Source organism: Mobula birostris, chromosome 6, assembly GCF_030028105.1.
Source record: "Mobula birostris isolate sMobBir1 chromosome 6, sMobBir1.hap1, whole genome shotgun sequence".
In the NCBI taxonomy this organism is placed as follows: Eukaryota; Metazoa; Chordata; class Chondrichthyes; order Myliobatiformes; family Myliobatidae; genus Mobula; species Mobula birostris.
In genome coordinates, this window is record NC_092375.1 from 150864469 (window position 1) to 150886801 (window position 22333).

Consider the following 22333-nt stretch of genomic DNA (forward strand, 5'->3'; position numbering starts at 1 on the left):
TTCACATCAACCATACTCAAAGAAACTGCTTACTGCCTGCAATCCTCCCTCTGCTGACAAATTAGCATTCCATTAACTGTTAATTCAAGAAAGCGGATTCCTCCCTGAAAAATATCAGTGCTAAACTGAATTTATGGAAATCTGCTTTCCAGCTCCAGTCACTGGGGTTCACTTCAATGCTCCCTATGTGAAGTTTGCAGGTTATCCCTGTGACCTAGAACCCGGGTTTCCTTCCACAGCATAGGTAGTAGATTACTTGTCACTATAAGTTCCCCCTAGAGTATGAGTAAGTAGTAGAGTAGTTAAGGGACTGTATGGAGAAAAAATTACAGAGAAAATTAGTAGTTGAATGGCATTGTTTTGTGGGCTGACATAGAATGAATGGACTGAATGTCCTCTTTCTTTATCATGTAGAAATAACTTAGTGGGCCCCATAAATCCGGCTGTGGCAAGGACCATTGACACTTGGAATGATCATTGTGCTGTTCCTATAAGATTAAGTCATTTTCCATACAGGGGTCTCCTTCCATCATGATCCTGCCGCTATGTGAATCAGGATGGGGGAATAAACACATTATGAACTAAGGCAGCTCATAAATGGATATGTTTGAAGCATATCATGAGCAACGGAATCATACATTGTCACTACCTGTAAGCTCTTCATCTGGCACATCTTTCATCAGAATCCTATAGGAAGACTGAAGTTGGTTCAGTTTGAGAGATAAAGGAGTGGCACTAGACATAAGTGAAATTGAAATTCCACCTCAGTGAAAGCCATGTATACTAACAAGCTGGAAATAAAACATAAAACAAAGAATAGTACAGTACAGTACAGACCCTTCGGCCCACAATGTTGTGCCAACCCTCAAACCCTGCCTCCCATATAAGCCCTCAACTTCAATTCCTCCATATACTTCTCCAGTAGTCTCCTAAATTTCACTAGTGTATCTGCCTCCACCACTGACTCAGGCAGTGCATTCCACGCACCAACCACTCTCTGAGTAAAAAACCTTCCTCTAAAATCCCCCTTGAACTTCCCACCCCTTACCTTAAAGCCATGTCCTCTTGTATTGAGCAATGGTGCCCTGGGGAAGAGGTGCTGGCTATCCACTCTATCTATTCCTCTTATTTTCTTGTATACCTCTATCATGTCTCCTCTCATCCTCCTTCTCTCCAAAGTGTAAAGCCCTAGCTCCCTTAATCTCTGATCATAATGCATACTCTCTAAACCAGGCAGCAGCCTGGTAAATCTCCCCTGTACTCTTTCCAGTGCTTCCACATCCTTCCTATAGCGAGGTGACCAGAACTGGACACAGTACTCCAATTGTGGCCTAACCAGAGTTTTATAGAGCTGCATCATTACATCGCAACTCTTAAACTCTATCCCTTGACTTATGAAAGCTAACACCCCATAAGCTTTCTTAACTACCCTATCCACCTGTGAGGCAACTTTCAGGGATCTGTGGACATGTACCCCCAGATCCCTCTGCTCCTCCACACTACCAAGTATCCTGCCATTTACTTTGTACTCTGCCTTGGAGTTTGTCCTTCCAAAGTGTATCACCTCACACTTCTCTGGGTTGAACTCCATCTGCCACTTCTCAGCCCACTTCTGCATCCTATCAATGTCTCTCTGCAATCTTTGACAATCCTCTACATTATCTGCAACACCACCAACCTTTGTGTCGTCTGCAAACTTGCCAACCCACCCTTCTACCCCAACATCCAGGTCGTTAATAAAAATCACGAAAAGTAGAGGTTCCAGAACAGATCCTTGTGGGACACCTCTAGTCACAATCCTCCAATCTGAACATACTCCCTCCACCACCACCCTCTGCCTTCTGCAGGCAAGCCAATTCTGAATCCACCTGGCCAAACTTCCTTGGATCCCATGCCTTAAGACTTTCTGAATAAGCCTACCGTGTGGAACCTTGTCAAATGCCTTACTAAAATCCATGTAGCTCACATCCACTGCACTACCCTCATCTATATGCCTGGTCACCTCCTCAAAGAACTCTGTCAGGCTTGTTAGACATGATCTGCCCTTCACAAAGCCATGCTGACTGTCCCTGATCAGACCATTGTTCTCTAAATGCCCATAGATCCTATCTCTAAGAATCTTTTCCAACAGCTTTCCCACCACAGACGTAAGGCTCACTGATCTATAATTACCCGGACTATCCCTACTACCTTTTTTGAACAAGGGGACAACATTTGCCTCCCTCCAACCCTCCGGTACCATTCCCGTGGACAACGAGGACATAAAGATCCTAGCCAGAGGCTCAGCAATCTTTTCCCTCGCCTCGTGGAGCAGCCTGGGGAATATTCCGTCAGGCCCTGGGGACTTATCCGGCCTAATGTATTTTAACAACTCCAACACCTCCTCTCCCTTAATATCAACATGCTCCAGAATATCAACCTCACTCATATTGTCCTCACCATCGTCAAGTTCCCTCTCATTGGTGAATACCGAAGAGAAGTATTCATTGAGGGCTTCACTCACTTCCACAGCCTCCAGGTACATCTTCCCACCTTTATCTCTAATCGGTCCTACCTTCACTCCTGTCATCTTTTTTTCCTTCACATAATTGAAGAATGCCTTGGGGTTTTCCTTTACCCTACTCGCCAAGGCCTTCTCATGCCCCCTTCTTGCTCTTCTCAGCCCCTTCTTAAGTTCCTTTCTTGCTTCCCTGTATTCCTCAATAGACCCATCTGATCCTTGCTTCCTAAACCTCATGTATGCTGCCTTCTTCCACCTGACTAGATTCTCCACCTCACTTGTCACCCGTGGTTCCTTCACCCTACCATTCTTTATCTTCCAACAAGGGACATGACCAAAACATGTGAGTTAGAGAAGCAATCTCAGACTGGCATCTGTCACATATTGGATTAATATAAGAGTAATAACGAGATAGTTTATCTTTGGGCATATGAGCCCTGTGAACTACTTTAAACTGTATCAACCTATGCTTAGCACATACAGAGGATGAATTCACCAACTGAAGAATTTTTTCCCATTTTTCAATCGGTATATTAATCTCAAGTTCTCTTTCCCAGTCAGCTTTAATTTTATTAGAGGCATCAGGACCTAAATTCATAATTATATTATATACAATTGCTATTACACCTTTCTGAGAAAGATTTAAGTCTAAGATTTTTTCCAAAGTGTCCATTGGATATGGGTGTGGAAAATTAGCAGAGACAGTAATTAAAAGGTTTCTAATCTGTAAATATCTAAAAAAGTGAGATCTGGGTAAGTTATATTTATTAGAGAATTGATCAAAAGACATAAAACAGTTATCCAAGAATAAATCGCGAAAAGATATTATACCTTTGGTTTTCCAATCAAAGTAAGCTTGATCCATCATGGAAGGTTGAAAAAGAAAATTTGATATAATGGGACTTGCTAGAATGAATTGATTAAACCCAAAAAATCTTCGGAATTGAAACCATATACGTAAAGTATGTTTAACTATTGGGTTATTCATTTGTTTATATGATTTAAAAGAAGTAAAAGGAAGTAAAGTTCCTAAAACCGAACCCAAGGAAAACCCTTGTAATGAATTAGATTCAAGATTTACCCAATGAGGGTTTAAAGATGCGAACAAATCTAGTAGCCAAAATTTTAAATATCGAATATTAATTGCCCAATAATAGAATCTAAAATTTGGGAGGGCAAGTCCCCCATTCTTTATCTTCCTCACCGGGACAAATTTATCCCTAATATCCTGCAAGAGATCTCTAAACATCGACCACATGTCCATAGTACATTTCCCTGCAAAAACATCATCCCAATTCACACCCGCAAGTTCTAGCCTTATAGCCTCATAGTTTGCCCTTCCCCAATTAAAAATTTTCCTGTCCTCACTGATTCTATCCTTTTCCATGATAATGCTAAAGGCCAGGGAGCAGTGGTCACTGTCCCCCAGATGCTCACCCACTGAGAGATCTGTGGCCTGACCTGGTTCATTACCTAGCACTTGATCTAGTATGGCATTCCCCCTAGTTGGCCTGTCCACATACTGTGACAGGAATCTGTGCTGGACACACTTAACAAACTCTGCCCCATCTAAACACTTGGAACTAATCAGGTGCCAATCAATATTAGGGAAGTTAAAGTCATCCATGATAACAACCCTGTTATTTTTGCACCTGAGCCAAACAATGTCAAATCTCTGCAATGCTGAATACAGCCATGAATGGTAGTGAAAACATATGCAATTAACCTAAAGGAAGCGAAACCTTATCCCTTTCCACTCCTGATTCAGACCAGTGCCAGCACAAGTGCAAAAGTTAACACTGCATTTGCAGTCATTGTCAGAAAGAAATCATCCCCCAGTCTCCTTGAGATTCCTACCATGACTATGCTGGTCTTCAGCAAATTCAGTTCACTTGTTGTGACATCAAAATTAAGTGTACAGGCACAATTAAGGCTATAAATCTTGACTGAAATGTTAAAGGTTTGCTTAGCAAAATCAGTCATTTCAGTAAGTATTAGTCATTTCAGTAAGTCAATACTATCATCTGTGAAGCTACATGAAAAATTGCCTAGATATGCTATATCCTGAAAAAAGCAAAAGATTTTATGAATCGTATTTGTTTATTCTGAATGAAGAATTGAGTCATCAACAGAATTAAAAGAGAATTTGAATAATGTTACTAACAGTTTTTCAGGGAGCATCTATTCACCAAAAAGCTGCTCATTGATGCCTAGTTTGAGTTTTGCAAGAATCTCTTGTCTCCAAATCTCGTTACAGCCTTGGCCCAAATGTGGAACTAAGTGCTGAATTCCAGAGGTGAGGCAAGAGTGACTGTTTTGACATCAAAGTAGTGCTTGAGGAGTGTGGTATCAAGGATCCCTGGTAAAAATTAAGTCAATGGGCATTAGAGAAACTGCACTTCAGTGGTATCATAATAGATAGTCATGGATGTGGATCAATTATCCCTTTCTCAGGATATTTCAGAAGAGAACCTCCACCATAACTGGTATCCTGTCACTGAACAACAGCAAATCTGTTTCAGGTTGGCATCTTCTGCTATTGAGGAACAACAGTCAATGAAGGACATAATAATGTAAAATATAGAAGCAAGAGAAGGACATTCACATTCTCTCTTCTGCTGTCACTAAAACCAATATTTTAACTTAAAAGTACCATTTCCCCACATTAACCCTATATTCCTTGATTCCCTTAATATCCCAATTTTTTTCAATCTCTGTCTTAAATATGCTCAGCCTTTCAGCTTCTGGTGTCCTCTTATAAAAGAATTCCAAAGACTTATTGACCTCAGGGTGAAGAAATTACTATTCTACTCATCTTGGTCATGTATTTTAAAACTGTAATCCCTGGTTTTGGACTCCACCTCCCAGAGAAATCATAATCTCTCCATCTACCCTGTCAAATACCACTATAATTTTGTATATTTCAATAAGATCACCAATCATTTTGGCATGTTTAGACCAAGCCTGTTGAATCTCTCTTCACAGGACAGTCTTCCCATACAGGAATCAATTTGGTGAATATTTATTGCACTCCCTTTATTGAGAAAATCCCCTTCCAAAAGTAGTATCATCAGTGCTAGTTAAACCCAAATATAATAAAGGCCACTGTACACTTGGAAAATGTTGACATTCAGAGGACCCATTGTGATCAATGGCAATCAAAGCAGTCTCGTGATATTTTAAAATGAAAATACCCTGATTTTCTATTTTTGTTCGAACAGTAGATTATCATTTTCTTTCCAAACTGCATCTATTTTGCTCTATCGTCACCTATCCACTTATTCTATCTTTATCCTGTAGAAGCTTCTCTGGGTCTTCGTAACAACTTGCACTGTTACCCAGATTTGTATAATTGACAATTGTACAGTTGAAGTCAGAAGTTTCACAATTCCTAACATTTAATCCTAGAAAACATTCCCTGTCCTAGGTCAGTTAGGATCAGTACTTTATTTTAAGAATGTGAAATGTCAGAATAATAGTAGAGAGGATGATTTATTTCAGCTCTTATTTCTTTCATCACTTTCCCAGTGGGTCAGAAGTTTACATACACTTTTGTTAGCATCTGGTAGCATTGCCTTTAAATTGTTTAACTTGGGTCAAACATTTTGGGTAGCCTTCCACAAGCTTCTCACAGGAATTTTGTTCCATTCCTCCAGACAGAACTGGTGGAACTGAGTCAGGTTTGTAGGCCTCCTTGCTCACACATGCTTTTTCAGTTCTGCCGACAAATTTTCTATGGGATTGAGGTCAGAAAATGATGTTAAGTCTGGTTCATTCTTGAGAGCAATTTCCAGATGCCTGAAGGTACCATGTTCATCTGTACAAACAATAGTACGCAAGTATAAACACCATGGGACCATGCAGCCGTCATACCACTCAGGAAAGAGACGCATTCTGTCTCCTAGAGATGAACGTACTTTGGCGTGAAAAGTGCAAATCAATCCCAGAACAACAACAAAGGACCTTGTGAAGATGCTGGAGGAAACAGGTAGACAAGTATCTATATCCGCAGTAAAACGAGTCCTATATCGACATAACCTGAAAGGCTGCTCAGCAAGGAAGAAGACACTGCTCCAAAACCGCCATAAAAAAGCCAGACTACAGTTTGCAAGTGCACATGGGGACAAAGATCTTACTTTTTGGAGAAATGTCCTCTGGTCTGATGAAACAAAAATTGAACAGTTTGGCCATAATGACCATCGTTATGTTTGGGGCAAAAGGGTGAGGCTTGCAAGCCGAAGAGCACCATCCCAACCGTGAAGCATGGGGGTGGCAGCATCATGTTGTGGGGGTGCTTTGCTGCAGGAGGGACTAGTGCACTTCACAAAATAGATGGCATCATGAGGAAAGAAAATTATGTGGATATATTGAAGCAACATCTGAAGACATCAGCCAGGAAGTTAAAGCTCGGTGGCAAATGAGTATTCCAAATACTTTATACTTTATTGTCGCCAAACAATTGATACTAGAATGTACAATCATCACAGCGATATTTGATTCTGCACTTCCCACTCCCTGGAGTACAAATCGATAGTAAATATTAAAAATTTAAATTATAAATCATAAATAGAAAATGGGAAGTAAGGTAGTGCAAAAAAAAAAACGAGAGGCAGGTCCGGAGATTTGGAGGGTACGGCCCAGATCTGGGTCAGGATCAGTTCAGCAGTCTTATCACAGTTGGAAAGAAGCTGTTCCCAAATCTGGCCATACGAGTCTTCAAGATCCTGAGCCTTCTCCTGGAGGGAAGAGGGACGAGAAGTGTGTTGGCTGGGTGGGTCGTGTCCTTGATTATCCTGGCAGCACTGCTCTGACAGCATGCGGTGTAAAGTGAGGCCAAGGACGGAAGATTGGATTGTGTGATGTGCTGCGCTGTGTTCACGATCTTCTGCAGCTTCTTCCGGTCTTGGACAGGACAACTTCCGTACCAGGTTGTGATGCACCCTAGAAGAATGCTTTCTATGGTGCATCTATAAAAATTAGTGAGGGTTTTAGGGGACAGGCCAAATTTTTTCAGCTTTCTTAGGAAGTAAAGGCGCTGGTGGGCCTTTTTGGCAGTAGACTCTGCTTGGTTGGACTAAGTCAGGTCATTTGCGATATTGACCCCGAGGAACTTAAAGCTTTTGACCTGTTCAACCTGCGCACCACCGATGTAAATTGGGTCATGTGGTCCGCTACTCCTTCTGAAGTCAACAACCAATTCCTTCGTCTTGCTGACGTTGAGGGGTAGGATATTGTCTTCGCACCATGCCACCAGGTTCTTAATTTCCTCTCTGTACTCAAGCTCATCATTACCCGAGATACGGCCTACAATTGTGGTGTCATCAGCAAACTTGTTTATTGAGTTTGATGGAAACTTGGCTACACAATCATGGGTGTACAGTGAGTACAGCAGGGGGCTGAGTACACAACCTCGTGGGGCACCAGTGCTCAGAGTGATTGTAGAGGAGAGGTTGTCCCCTATTTTTAAAGCCTGGGTCCTGTCAGTGAGGAAGTTGAAGATCCAGCTGCAGATCTGAGTGCTGAGGCCCAGGTTCCGGAGCTTAGGAATCAGCTTATTTGGAATGATGGTATTAAAGGCAGAGCTGTAGTCAGTATGAAAAGGAGCCTTACGTAAGTGGACAATGACCCCAAGCATATCTCCAAAGTTGTGGCAAAATTGCTTAAGGACAACAAAGTCAAGGTATTGGAGTGGCCATCACAAAGCCCTGATCTCAATCCGATAGAAAATTTGTGGGCAGAACTGAAAAAGTGTGTGTGAGCAAGGAGGCCTACAAACCTGACTCAGTTACACCAATTCTGTCTAGAGGAATGGAACAAAATTCCAGCAACTTAGTATGAGAAGCTTGTGGAAGGCCACCCAAAATGTTTGACCCAAGTTAAACAATTTAAAGGCAATGCAATCAAATACTAACAAAGTGTATGTAAACTTCTGACCCACTGGGAAAGTGATGAAAGAAATAAAAGCTGAAATAAATCATTATCTCTACTATTATTCTGACATTTCACATTCTTAAGTGAAGTAGTGATCCTAACTGACCTAAGACGGTGAATGTTTTCTAGGATTAAATGTCAGGAATTGTGAAAAACTGAGTTTAAATGTACTTAGCTAAGTTGTATGTAAACTTCTGACTTCAACTGTAGGTATATCACTTTTTCTTCATTGATTGATAAAGATTGTGAATCGTTCAGTTTTCCAGGACTGATCTTGAAGGCTTATACAACAGTTATAGCTTGCCAACACAAAAAGAGTGTCTTTTATTTCTGCCTGTTTTTATTTTGTTAATCAGTCTTCAGTCCTTGAATCCAATAATTATGTTTGATAACTTTGTGTTGCACTTTATTGAAGGCTGTCTGTAAGTTTAAATATATCAGAAACATTAGTTTGCCCTTATTTATTGTGCTACTGACAATTCTAACAAATTTGTCAAGCATCATTTCCCTTCCTTTAATACTTACTGAACTCCAATCATGTTATCATTCTCCTTGGCCTGCTATCACCTTCCTCATAACGGATTCTGCGGTTATTTTCCTGCTGATTAATTACAGACTGACTGAACTTTAGTGTACTTCCTCTCTCTTCTTCCTTTCTTAAATTGGGGGATTAAATTTTCTACCCTCCATTCTGTGTAAAGTGTTCTAGAATCTGAGGGACTTTTAAAGATGGGCACCATCTCTGAAGCCATTTCATCATAAACCTGGTACAGGCCATGAGTCCTGGATGTTTATTTGCTTTCATTTTCAATTAATTTCACCATTTTTCCCCCTCACTGATTTCCCAAGTGAACAGGCAGTTGCGGTCTATAAAGTTTCATTGAGCCTCACCGTCTTCCTTTTTGGCAATAAAGATGATTATGTAAAATTTATGAGGGATCTAGACTGGGTTAAATTGGAAGTCTTATTTTCCCTAAGAAGAATAATTGGTAGAATAATTGGAGGGAAGGTGGGTCAGCCTGAGAGTATTTGGTCTGGAAGTCTTTGCCTGAAGCAGTGATAGAAACATAAATGCCATCAAATTTCCAATTTCCCCTGGGATCAATAAAGTATGACTATGATTATGACTAAATTTACCGTCCTGAATAAGCACTGGTTAAATTAGCAGAACAGGTTTAGTACTGCTATCTAAAAATTCTGGAGCCTAATCTCTAGATGTCTCCAGATTTTGGAAGGTAATGCTCTGAATATGTTATCACAAAAGAGATCACAGAAGAGTATTTAGCACGTTGATGATTGTATTAGTTGTATGAATTGTCCACCTTACTGACTTGTTAATTTTTTTTATAATTAAGTTTTAAATTTATTCTTTCAGACCACTTCACATAGCTGCAAAGAATGGGCTTAAAATGGTAGTGCATGATTTACTAAGCAAAGGGGCAAGTGTTCTTGCTGTGGATGAAAATGGTAAGTATGGATAGCTTCTTACTAATTGTTCTGCGGTTGATTAGTTTACTTCTCTATCAAAAATAACACACACCAGCACTAAGACACCTCTAAAAGTTTAACCAAACCTCCTTGTAGTGTTGTTGGCATGGATTAAATAGTGTAAGTGGATTTATTGAAAGCGAGATTTGACTTTGCTGTTTTTCTTTCCTTCCTTTTCATTTTGGTTCAGACTTTACACACTAACCATTCCCTTGTCTGCTTTTGTGCCCAGGTCATACCCCAGCCCTGGCTTGTGCTCCTAACAAAGATGTGGCTGACTGTCTGGCACTCATTTTGGCTACCATGATGCCTTTTTCTTCTCCCAGCACAATGACGTCCTTCAGCATCAGTCTAATAAAAAATGACAGTTTGAATACACCTCTATCCTATGATTCCCCTAATACGGGTAGCAACATTAATTCTTTTAACAAGGAGTTGTATAACAATGTGGGAAAAATGGATAGGTGTCAGGAACAGGAAGATGATGAAAATGATTCAGACTCTGAGACTTTCTGAATGATTTTAAGAACCTTAGATGGAAAAAGCCTAATATTTGGCTTGTTACTCAGTTGAAGAATTACAGATTGAGCAATCAATCACTGCAAACTTTTTAAGAAGCACTTAATAAAAAGGCACTTTTCTTACATGTTTTAGAAAGCAGAATCTTAAAGTATTGATTCATGAAGAGGATTGTTGAATAGGGCAAGTGATTTGCTATTGCTCAAATCTGCCATATATTTGGCATTGCCTCTGGGACATTTTATGCAAAGTAGTGGTTCTTGACCACCAAATTGTGCTGCATATAGTAACTGTAGAAATTCATGGGAATCTGTCACAGGATGCTGTGCGGTTCATTGCCAGATTACTTGCCCTATGAATAGAATTTAAAAGATTTTCCAAATCAGCACAAACGTGCATTTGCACTTCAGTAAAAACTTGCGGTTATAGAGTTGTTAGGGACTAATTATCCACCTGAGCCGTTAACTACTGATAAATAATGAATGAATTTTTCCAGACTGCGGTGTAGAATATTCACAAATTCCAACAAGACTTGATGATATCTTTTTACTTTAAGTATACCAGCAAGTTTAGACGAGTGTTCAAATAGCAGATTGTGGTATTTTGTACATTTTTATATAGCCTCAAAGGCAGCCTTTAAAGAATGCACAGCAATTTTGTTGAAATCTACCCACTTGTAGGATGAAGAGAGAGTAACTGCCATAAAGAACTGTTGTGATAACGTCTGCTTCATCTGCCAAAGCTTATGTGTTAAATGGAGCCATTCTCTCACCTGTGACAGGACCACAGCAAGTTAAATGAAAATGTTTTTTCATGTCTGGCTATGCCAAATGGACCAAATCTGCAACTGATTGTGACTGTTGCTGTCTTTGTTCTCTAAGATTACATACAGCCTTCTTTTTTTACTCATCTACTTCAACAGCTACATTGAAGTAGCCTATTTCAGTAAAAATACGGTACCTGAATGCAAATAATATATATTTCATCTAAGTTAATTCACAATGTTACATTAGATATCAGCAAAGTAAAGTTTCTGATTTTTTTCCAAATATTCACATGGGATCTATTATTGCTCTGTGCAGTGACTGTGCAATCAATGCAACCTCACTATTCTAACTAAAAGCACTGAAAAGATTTCAAGAAACCTTAATATATTGTAATGGTTATTCTGTAATAACCATTACAAGCAGTTAAATTCCAGAGTAGAGACCTCTGATATGAAATTGCTTTAAAGCAATAAATATCATATCATACTAAAGCACTGAAATTGAAGGAAAAAGGCCAAAAACAATGGTTGTATGTGAAGAAAAAGCTGTTTGTTAATCAATTTTCTTAGAAGTTTAAAGCTGCAATATAATTTTCAAACTCTGTGATTGCTTCTTTTCCCCCAGTTAAATTATATTGGCTGGTCTTTTCTTTATACTGTTCGACATTTTTAAAAATTTCTTGTTCATTTTGATTGTTTTATTTAGTGAATCATTGGAATGCAAAATTAAACCATTTTAATTATGTAAATTTGTACTTTTAAATTTTTTATAGTTTTTAATATAAGACTAGAAAAAAGTCTGGTAAAGTTAAATGCTGGAATTTAGAGATCTGTAGTATTGTGATTGGCAATCCTTGTAGCAAATTTTTCATTTTTTTCTTAAATTCAAATACCATTTTGTTTTTGTTGCGTTATCAAATAGTTAGTGCCTTTCTGCCCATGTGTATTTTCCAGATGGTTTCCAAACATCTTGTAGAATCTTGCTAATTGAGTAATATTCAAGCAATAATGTTAATTTAGATTTTAAAATTAACAATGAATGTACAGTTTTTAAAGGTCCAAATGCATCTGAATGAAGAGTGGTTTGTTCATAAAACCATCATGTGGATTTTTTTTTATTTTGCAGTATTGTTTCAAAACTGAAGCCTTGGTTGAAAGACATGGCTGATCACAAATTAGTATTATTTGGAAAAGGGCAATTATAATTTAGACAATCTGACAGTGTGTATTTTAAAACCATAGAAAAAATATTTGTGGAAGCTTATGCAGTGGTCAACCCCTTAAAAAGCCTATATCATCCATTTGGTAATCGTGTCTACTTTTATGCTTTAGCATGTGCAATATGTCTTGTTACAGTATAGTATGGTATCATGATACAGTGACAGTGTTATGTTTTATGCAGTGAATATGATACAATTTAGTGAAAATGAAAATGTTGTTGGAAACAGTAGTCTATCAAATTTTTATGTATTTGGTCATAGTTCTACAGTTGAATATGAGGTAATAAAGCTTAAGACATTTTTGGCGTCAAGACTGTCAAAATACATGAAAGAAACCCAAAATTATCTAAATCCAGCCTGGACCTTAAGCACACTTTACTATGTGACTTTTGTGAACTACTGAATGCTTGTTATATATAGAAATACTGAAATGTAAACTACTTTTTAAAAAAAGCATTCAGGTGCTGTATATTTTTATGAAAATAAAAGGTACAGATGCTGATGCAACTATTTGATTGATTTTGTTTTTCTTTAAGTACTTCCTGAAAACTCCTGATTAAACACAGCCAAAATGTGTAGTTGCTGGTGGATGCAGGGTAAGGTTGCAGGGAAATACTGCTTGTTTGAAAGAACCAGTGTTGGTTAAAAAGGTAGTTCTTGCAAAATTCTTGTGTTTTTCTAATGATTAATTCATGTTAACATGAAATGTTTCCATGACATTAATTTAATTCCAATTTTTTTTCACAGTTTATTCCATGGACAACTGGATGGGTAGGGGAGAGTTGTGGGGTTCAGGAAGAAATAAAGAGAGAGAAAGCTTTCTGGAGCTTCAAACATTTCTTTTTTTTTTAGCTTTGTGGGAGCAGGCGTGTGCATTCAGAGCTCACACATATAATCTGACCACTCATTAAAATGGCAACCTCCCCCCCTCCTCCCCTGTCAGCTTTGCTGGTGACCTGCATCATCACATGTGCTGCTGGAATGGCAGATTTAGTTGGTGCCTAAAAATGAGGGGTCCAAAAGTAGGTGGCTAACTAGATCACCAGCAATCAGTCAAAATCAGCCACATTTTAAAAATACCACTGAGTTTACTATTCTCTGATTGTTGATATCTTTTTGTGGGTTTGTGGAACAAAGCTCTAATTAAACATAAAGGAAAAGTACTTCTACTGTTTAAGTTGCTGTTCTTCACTTGAGCTCGTATGTTCATAAATTATCTATTCATTAGAAAGCACCTAACTGCATTCACACATTGCAGACATCGGTGTGGTTACTGTTGCAACAAAGAATTTGGAGTCCAGCAACAGTAACCTCTAATAAACATTTGAATGTAACAGTAATGCATTAATGGCAATAATAGGGGTTGTTCGTCTTTCCAAATATCTTATTAAAACCATTCAGAATTTTAGTCGTTCTCATACTCTGAGAGATTAAGAGACAATCAGAATCAGGCTCAATATCACTGGCATATGTGGTAACTATACAGCAGCATCTTCTTACCGTGTCCACGGACAGTCTATACATGGCCCAGCCAGAACTGAACACATTTTTGCGCCTTGTTGAATTCGGCAAGATCTGCAACAGTACAGGGTTCCTCTAGTGAAGGGCCTTGCAGGAGATGTTGCATAGTTTATTGCTCAGTTCCACATTCAGAAGTTATACAGCAGCAGTACAATGAAATACATGATCAATAAATGTAGAGAAAAAATCTGAATTTAATAAGCAGTGCAAAATAACCAAAATAAAACAGGTAGTGAGGTAGTGTTCATGAGTTCAATGTCCATTTTAAAAATCGGATGTCAGAGAGAAAGAAGCTATTTCTGAATCACTGAGTATGTGCCTTCAGGCTTCTGTACCTCCTTCCCAGCGGTAACAGTGTGAAGAGGGGATCCTTAAAGATGGACGCTGCCTTCCTAAGGTAACGCTCCTTGAAGATGTCTTGGATACTACGGAGGCTAGTACCTATGATGAGCCACTAATATTATAAGTTTCTGCAACTTTAATCTTGTGCAGTAGCCCTCCCCTGCCCCCCTACCAGATGGTGATGCAGCCAGTCAGAATGCTCTGTACATGTGTTTTAGTTGACAAACCAAATCTCCTCAAACTTCTGATGAAATAATGAAATATAGCCGCTGTCTTGCCGCCTTTATAGCTGCATCAATATGTTGTGTCCAGGTTAGGTCCTCAGAGATATTGACACCCAGGAAATTGAAATTGTTCACTTGCTCCATTTCTGATCCCTCTGAGGATTGGTTTGTGTTTCCTTGTCTCGGCCTTCCGCAATCACCTCCTTGGTCTTGCTGACGTTGAGTGCAAGCTTGTTGCTGCGACACCACTCAACTAACTGGTATATCTCGCTCCTGTACGCCCTTTCATCACCATCTGAAATTCTGCTGATGGTTATATCATCAGCAAATTTAAAGGTGGCATTCGAGCTATGCCTAGCCACACTGTCGTGGATGTAGAGAGAGTAAAGCAGTGGGTTAAGCACAGATTGCTGTGGTGCGCCAGTGTTGTAAGTGAGGTGGAAATGTTATTTCCAATCCGCACAGATTGTGGTTTTCTGGTTAGGAAGTCGAGGATCCAGTTGCAGAGGAAGGTATAGAGGCCTAGGTTCTGTAGATTTTCAATCAGGACGGTAGGATTGATGGTGTTAAATGCTGAGCTGTAGTCAAAAAATGGCATACTGACATCGGTACTTGCATTGTCCAGGTGATCCAATGCTGTATGGAGTGCCATTGAGATCGTGTCTGCTGTAGGCCTGTTGTGGCAATAGGCAAATTGCAGTGGGTCCAGGTCCTTCCTGAGACAGGTATTGATTCTATCCTTGACCAACCTCTCAAAGCATTTCATCACTGTATATGTGACCACTACTGGACGATAGTCGTTGAGGCAGCTCTTCTTGGGCACTGCTATAATTGTTGCCCTTTTGAAGCAGGCGAGACTTCTGACTGTAGCAGTGACAGATTAAAAATATCTTTGAATATCCCCAGCATTTGGTTGGCACAGGTTTTCAGAGTCTTACCAGGTACCCCATCAGGCCCTGCTGCCTTGTGAGGGTTCACCCTCCTGAAAGACAGCCTGACATCGGTCTCCAAGACAGATATCAAAGGGTCATCAGATGCTGCAGGGATCCCCATAGCTGTGGTTTTATTCTCCCTTTCAAAGCAAGCATAAAAGGCAGTGAAGCATTGCTACCATTCATGATGTTGGGTTTTGCTTTGTAGGAAGTAATGGCCTGCAAACCCTGCTGGAGTTGATGTGCATCCAATGTCAACTCTAACCTCTCCCAGAATTGTTTCTTGGCTTTTGAAATAGCCTTCTGCAAATCATACCTGGTTTTCTTATACAGTCCTGGATTGCCAGACTTAAATGCTACAGATCTAGCCCTCAGCAAACTACAAACCTCCTGGTTCATCCACTGCTTTTGTTGTGGGAATGTACAGTAAGTTTTCATAGACACACACTCATCCACACAACTGTGTCGTACAGGCTCGAAGATGACTCCTTGAACACAGTCCCGTCCACCGATTCAAAGATAACGTTTTAGATTTCAATTTATGCTGGTAATGACAACACTTACTGTCCTTCACCAACTGGTGGTGAACTGCCAGCATGAAATGTAGTAGGCTGTGGTGAAGGTAATCCTATTTAGAATGAGTTCCACCAGCACTGTTGATGAATAGCAGTGTATATCTCCAAGTCAAAAGTTACAGTCGTGGTTATCCAACATATTTCAGATGACAGAGTTCAATTATTTTGGGGCTGCCATTGGAAAAACCTTGCTGGTTTCTGCATAGTATTTTTAAATGATAGCACACAGCAGCTATGATACTAGTGGAAGAGTGACAGTAAATGGATGCTAACCTTTATCCTAAATTGCTTGAGTGATAGAGCTGTACTTCTCCAGTAAAGCTCTATTAGTCTACCATTTCATATTCCCAACCCATGTCAAGGATGATGGAAAAGCTTTGGGGTGATGGACAGTGAATCCTTTGCAGCAGGATATCTAACCTTTGAGCTTTTGTAGCTAGAGAATGTGGATGGTGCAATTAGCTTTCACGTTTTTGGTATTGCCAGACCTCAATGTTTATTGTCTTTCATTAGATTTGTGAAATGTTGTTCAGCTGTTGCTACATTTGGCATGGACTACTTTATTGTATAAAGAATTGTGAATGGAATTGATCATCAATTGAACATTTAGGCAAGGTCATGGAAGGAAATCACTGAAGGTTTCTAAGTTTGAAAAGAGGAAATTTTATTAACCATAAACAATAGATGTTTTCTTCTCTACAGATGCTCCCTGGCTTGTCAAGTACTTATATATTTTGTTTTACTTTGATTTCATATCTTTCATGGATTGAATTCTGAACTGCAATAAAGTAATGAGAGTTGTGAAGAATTACATGATGACCAGAAAAATATTTTGTGAAAAGATAAAGAAGATGCACTAATCCTTGCTTTATTCCATTATAGTCTAACTGTTTAAAATTATGATGAATTAGTATATATTAAAGCTTATTTGAAACCACTTCGACCTGAATCTGAGCAGAGGTCATTATTGGTATCCAGAATAATGAAGCTTCATTGGAACTGCAGCCAACCATAAGAAATCAACGAATGATATTCTTACACATTTTGGTAGATCAGTTGATCAGTAGAATAATAGGTTAATTCTTTTTACCATATACAAATTTTTATTTTAGCTCTGAACCAATTGTAGTTCTCATGCTGCTTTAGTTGCAGATCTACCATCTGTCTTTTCAGTGATATATATATATTTTTCATGGTATTCCCTCTCATTCTCAATGGCAGTGAACCAAACCAAGAGGTCACACAGAAAATTGGACTTGCTATTTTTTTGACCTATTCATTGACTTGCAAATTCTAAATGTGCAGGCTCCATTCTTTTCAAATGCTCTTGAGTAAACAATCCCCTTAGGAAACCATCCACACTGCACTGCCTCCAAGATGAGTCTCTTAGAAAGACAAAACTTGCATGTTATTTTTCAGGTATGGAATCTCCAACACCTTAGAACAGCTTTTCTCAAACCTTTTGCCCTGGAGGAACCCTTGAAAGAATTTTCAGGTCTCAGGGAACTCCTGCATAAAAATTATTACTGTGTATCTACAGATCAAGGTACATTAACGTGATCAGTAAATTGTAGATATAATTATCCAAAAATAATTGTTGATGCTCTTTTGAGTAGAGAATGAATTTTTAAAAAGAACAGGTAGTTAAACTTAGCTTACCTTTCTTGAAATTAATCTCTTTCCCTTTCATAAATTTTAAAAATTTATATGTCAATCAATAAATTTCTGTTAAAAAACTGGTTTAAACTAAAATTCTTCTAAAGGTAGACTTGTTAGATTTAATTTAAATAAAGGCTGTAAATTGATTTTAATTAGTGCTACTCACAACATGAAAACTTACTGACAATGTTGAGTAGTAAAGTTACTAAAAACCGTACACCAAACCAATATGAATAAAAATATAGTTTAAGACACAATTTTACACAAGACTTTGAAAAACATGTTCTTACTAAGTGACATGATCAGATTCAAGTACAAGCCTAACATGTGAAACCTGTGCTGCTTTTTTGCTGCAAGGATCCCCATAGCTGCACAAATACACAATTCTGGGTCAAACTGGAGATAAGCACACATGGATTTCACCTTCAACTGAAATGAGACAATTTCTATCATTGCTCTTGATGCTTGTTACACAAGAAAAAGCTTGCTTACACATGTAAGAAATTGAAAACTGCAGCAAAATGTTCATTGCTTCCCAATGAATGGGAGGATATCAGTCTCATAAAAATCCAGAGCTTTGTCTAGGGGCAAGTCAGTAAATCTCATTGGGAGGAAGAGGCTGACGTCTCAGCCCGAGTTGGGTGAGTCCATTTAAAGCTCGGAAAATGCACTTCATCCTCCTCATCAGCCTACTGTCCTCTCCTCTTTGCAATACTGCGCTCACCAATTATCAACGGCCTCTCTTATCTCGAGTCAAAAACTGAGAATGGACTCAACCAAGTAGACATGGTCCTACTGCACACTGCCATAGTAGGCTGAGAGACCACTAAAGAGATTGCTAACGGGGCTGCTCAGTCACTGCCCAACACTGCGAGCGTTAGCATTGTGTGAAGTTCAAAACTCAACGTTTATTTTTAAAAATCACAATCTGTCATGGAACATCGGTTGAGAAACCTTGCCTTAGAGTATGGTAGCAATCCCCATTGTAATAAAAGCAAACACAGCATTTGTCCTCCTCATGCCTTGTTGTACCTGTTTGTTAACTTGTGATTGTTTCAAATAAACTAACCTTTTTATTAGTTTGGCGCCATTTGAAAATACTGTTTTTTTTAAATCAACCTTGCATTCACTCATATATCTTTTTAAAGACTCATTGTGTTCTCTTCCCAGTTAACATTCCTGTATGAGTGTATGGGCAGTATGAGTGTGAGGGCAGTTTGTTGTACTCGGTGCCGGATGTGGGAGGCCCTGGAGTCTCTAAGCCTCCCGGACGTCCACATCCGTGCCAGGTGTGCCGAGATGCAGCTTCTAAGGGACCGCGTTAGGGAACTGGAGCTGCAGCTCGATGACCTTCGTCTGGTCAGGGAGAGTGAGGAGTTACAGGCAGGTGGTCACACTGGGGTCACGAGAGGCAGACCAGTGGGTCACAGTTAGGAGGGGGAAGGGGAAGAGTCAGGTAATAGAGAGTACCCTGGTGGCTGTGCCCCTTGACAATAGGTACTCCTGTTTGAGTACTGTTGGGGGGGACAGCTTACCTGGGGGAAGCAACAGTGGCCGTGCCTCCGGCACAGAGTCCGGCCCCGTAGCTCAGAAGGGTAGGGAAAGGAAGAGGAGGGCAGTTGTAATAGGGGACTCGATAGTAAGGAGGTCAGATAGGCGATTCTGTGGATGCAGTCCAGAGACCCGGATGGTAGTTTGCCTCCCTGGTGCCAGGGTCCAGGATATCCTGAAGTGGGAGGGTGAGGAGGTCGTGGTACATATAGGTACCAATGACATAGGTAGGAAAAGGGAAGAGGTCCTGAAAGGAGAATATAGGGAGCTAGGAAGGGAGTTGAGAAAAAGGACTGCAAAGGTAGTAATCTCGGGATTACTGCCTGTGCCATGCGACAGTGAGAGTAGGAATGCAATGAGGTGGAGGACAAATGCATGGCTGAAGGATTGGAGCAGGGGGCAGGGATTCAAGTTTTTGGATCATTGGGACCTCTTTTGGCACAGGCGTGACCTGTACAAAAAGGATGGGTTACACTTGAATCCTAGGGGGACCAATATCCTGGCAGGGAGATTAGCGAGGGCTACTGAGGTGACTTTAAACTAGAATGGTGGGGGGGTGGGAATCAAATTAGAGAGGCTAGGCGAATGGTTGGGGGGTGGGAATCAAATTAAAGAGGCTAGGCGAGAGGACGTTAGTTCACAACAGGGTGGAATCGATATGGGTAGAGCTGCATAACACTAAGGGGCAGAAAACGCTGGTGGGAGTTGTGTACAGGCCACCTAACAGTAGTAGTGAGGTTGGGGGTGGCATTAAACAGGAAATTAGAAATGTGTGCAATAAAGGAACAGCAGTTATAATGGGTGACTTCAATCTACATGTAGCTTGGGTGAACCAAATTGGTAAGGGTGCTGAGGAAGAGGATTTCTTGGAATGTATACGGGATGGTTTTTTGAACCAACATGTCAAGGAACCAACCAGAGAGCAGGCTATTCTGGACTAGGTATTGAGCAATGAGGAAGGGTTAATTAGCAATCTTGTCGTGAGAGGCCCCTTGGGTAAGAGTGACCATAATATGGTGGAATTCTTCATTAAGATGGAGAGTGACATAGTTAATTCAGAAACAAAGGTTCTGAACTTAAAGAAGGGTAACTTTGAAGGTATGAGATGTAAATTAGCTAAGATAGACTGGCAAATGACACTTAAAGGGTTGACGGTGGATATGCAATGGCAAGCATTTAAAGATCGCATGGATGAACTCCAACAATTGTTCATCCCAGTTTGGCAAAAGAATAAATCAAGGAAGGTAGTGCACCCGTGGCTGACAAGGGAAATTAGGGATTGTATCAATTCCAAAGAAGAAGCATACAAATTAGCCAGAAAAAGTGGCTCAACTGAGGACTGGGAGAAATTCAGAGTTCAGCAGAGGAGGACAAAGGGTTTAATTAGGAAGGGTAAAAAAGATAATGAGAGAAAACTGGCAGGGAACATAAAAACTGACTGTAAAAGCTTTTATAGATATGTAAAAAGAAAAAGATTGGTTAAGACAAATGTAGGTCCCCTACAGACAGAAACAGGCGAATTGATTATGGGGAGCAAGGACATGGCAGACCAATTGAATAATTACTTTGGTTCTGTCTTCACTAAGGAGGACATAAATAATCTACCGGAAATAGTAGGGGACAGAGGGTCCAGTGGATGGAGGAACTAAGGGAAATACATGTTAGTAGGGAAGTGGTGTTAGGTAAATTGAAGGGATTAAAGGCAGATAAATCCCCAGGGCCAGATGGTCTGCATCCCAGAGTGCTTAAGGAAGTAGCCCAAGAAATAGTGGATGCATTAGTGATAATTTTTCAAATCTCTTTAGATTCTGGACTAGTTCCTGAGGATTGGAGGGTGGCTAATGTAACCCCGCTTTTTAAAAAAGGAGGAAGAGAGAAACCAGGGAATTACAGACCGGTTAGCCTAACATCGGTGGTGGGGAAACTGCTAGAGTCAGTTATCAAAGATGCGATAACAGCACATTTGGAAAGCGGTGATATCATTGGACAAAGTCAGCATGGATTTGTGAAAGGAAAATCATGTCTGACGAATCTCATAGAATTTTTTGAGGATGTAACTAGTAGAGTGGATAGGGGAGAACCAGTGGATGTGGTATATTTGGATTTTCAAAAGGCTTTTGACAAGGTCCCACACAGGAGATTAGTGTGCAAACTTAAAGCACATGGTATTGAGGGTAAGGTATTGATGTGGATAGAGAATTGGTTGGCAGACAGGAACCGAAGAGTGGGAATAAACGGGACCTTTTCAGAATGGCAGGCAGTGACTGATGGGGTACCGCAAGGCTCAGTGCCAGGACCCCAGTTGTTTGCAATATATATTAATGACTTGGATGAGGGAATTAAATGCAGCATCTCCAAGTTTGCGGATGACACGAAGCTGGGCGGCAGTGTTAGCTGTGAGGAGGATGCTAAGAGGATGCAGGGTGACTTGGATAGGTTAGGTAAGTGGGCAAATTCATGGCAGATGCAATTTAATGTGGATAAATGTGAAGTTATCCACTTTGGTGGCAAAAACAGGAAAACAGATTATTATCTGAATGGTGGCCGATTAGGAAAAGGGGAGGTGCAACGAGACCTGGGTGTCATTATACACCAGTCATTGAAAGTGGGCATGCAGGTACAGCAGGCGGTGAAAAAGGCGAATGGTATGCTGGCATTTATAGCAAGAGGATTCGAGTACAGGAGCAGGGAGGTACTACTGCAGTTGTACAAGGCCTTGGTGAGACCACACCTGGAGTATCGTGTGCAGTTTTGGTCCCCTAATCTGAGGAAAGACATCCTTGCCATAGAGGGAGTACAAAGAAGGTTCACCAGATTGATTCCTGGGATGGCAGGACTTTCATATGATGAAAGACTGGATGAACTAGGCTTATACTCGTTGGAATTTAGAAGATTGAGGGGGGATCTGATTGAAACGTATAAAATCCTAAAGGGATTGGACAGGCTAGATGCAGGAAGATTGTTCCCGATGTTGGGGAAGTCCAGAACGAGGGGTCACACTTTGAGGATAAAGGGGAAGCCTTTTAGGACTGAGATTAGGAAAAACTTCTTCACAGAGAGAGTGGTGAATCTGTGGAATTCTCTGCCACAGGAAACAATTGAGGC

At 40.1% G+C, this 22333-nt stretch overlaps 1 protein-coding gene across 6 annotated transcripts in view; it reads left to right on the forward strand.

The window, feature by feature from the left end:
- LOC140199474 (serine/threonine-protein phosphatase 6 regulatory ankyrin repeat subunit C-like) overlaps nt 1-12924 on the forward strand; it is a 163069-nt gene extending 150145 nt beyond the window's left edge. For 5 of the 6 annotated variants that reach the window (XM_072261620.1, XM_072261622.1, XM_072261624.1 and 2 more), the window contains 2 exons: nt 9807-9898; nt 10152-12924. In XM_072261620.1, the coding sequence (XP_072117721.1) occupies nt 9807-9898; nt 10152-10435 (376 nt within the window). In that variant the 3' untranslated portion in view covers nt 10436-12924. The remainder of the gene's footprint in view (nt 1-9806; nt 9899-10151) is intronic. The other variant, XM_072261626.1, reaches the window with a different exon arrangement.
- The last annotated feature ends 9409 nt before the right edge of the window (nt 12925-22333 follow it).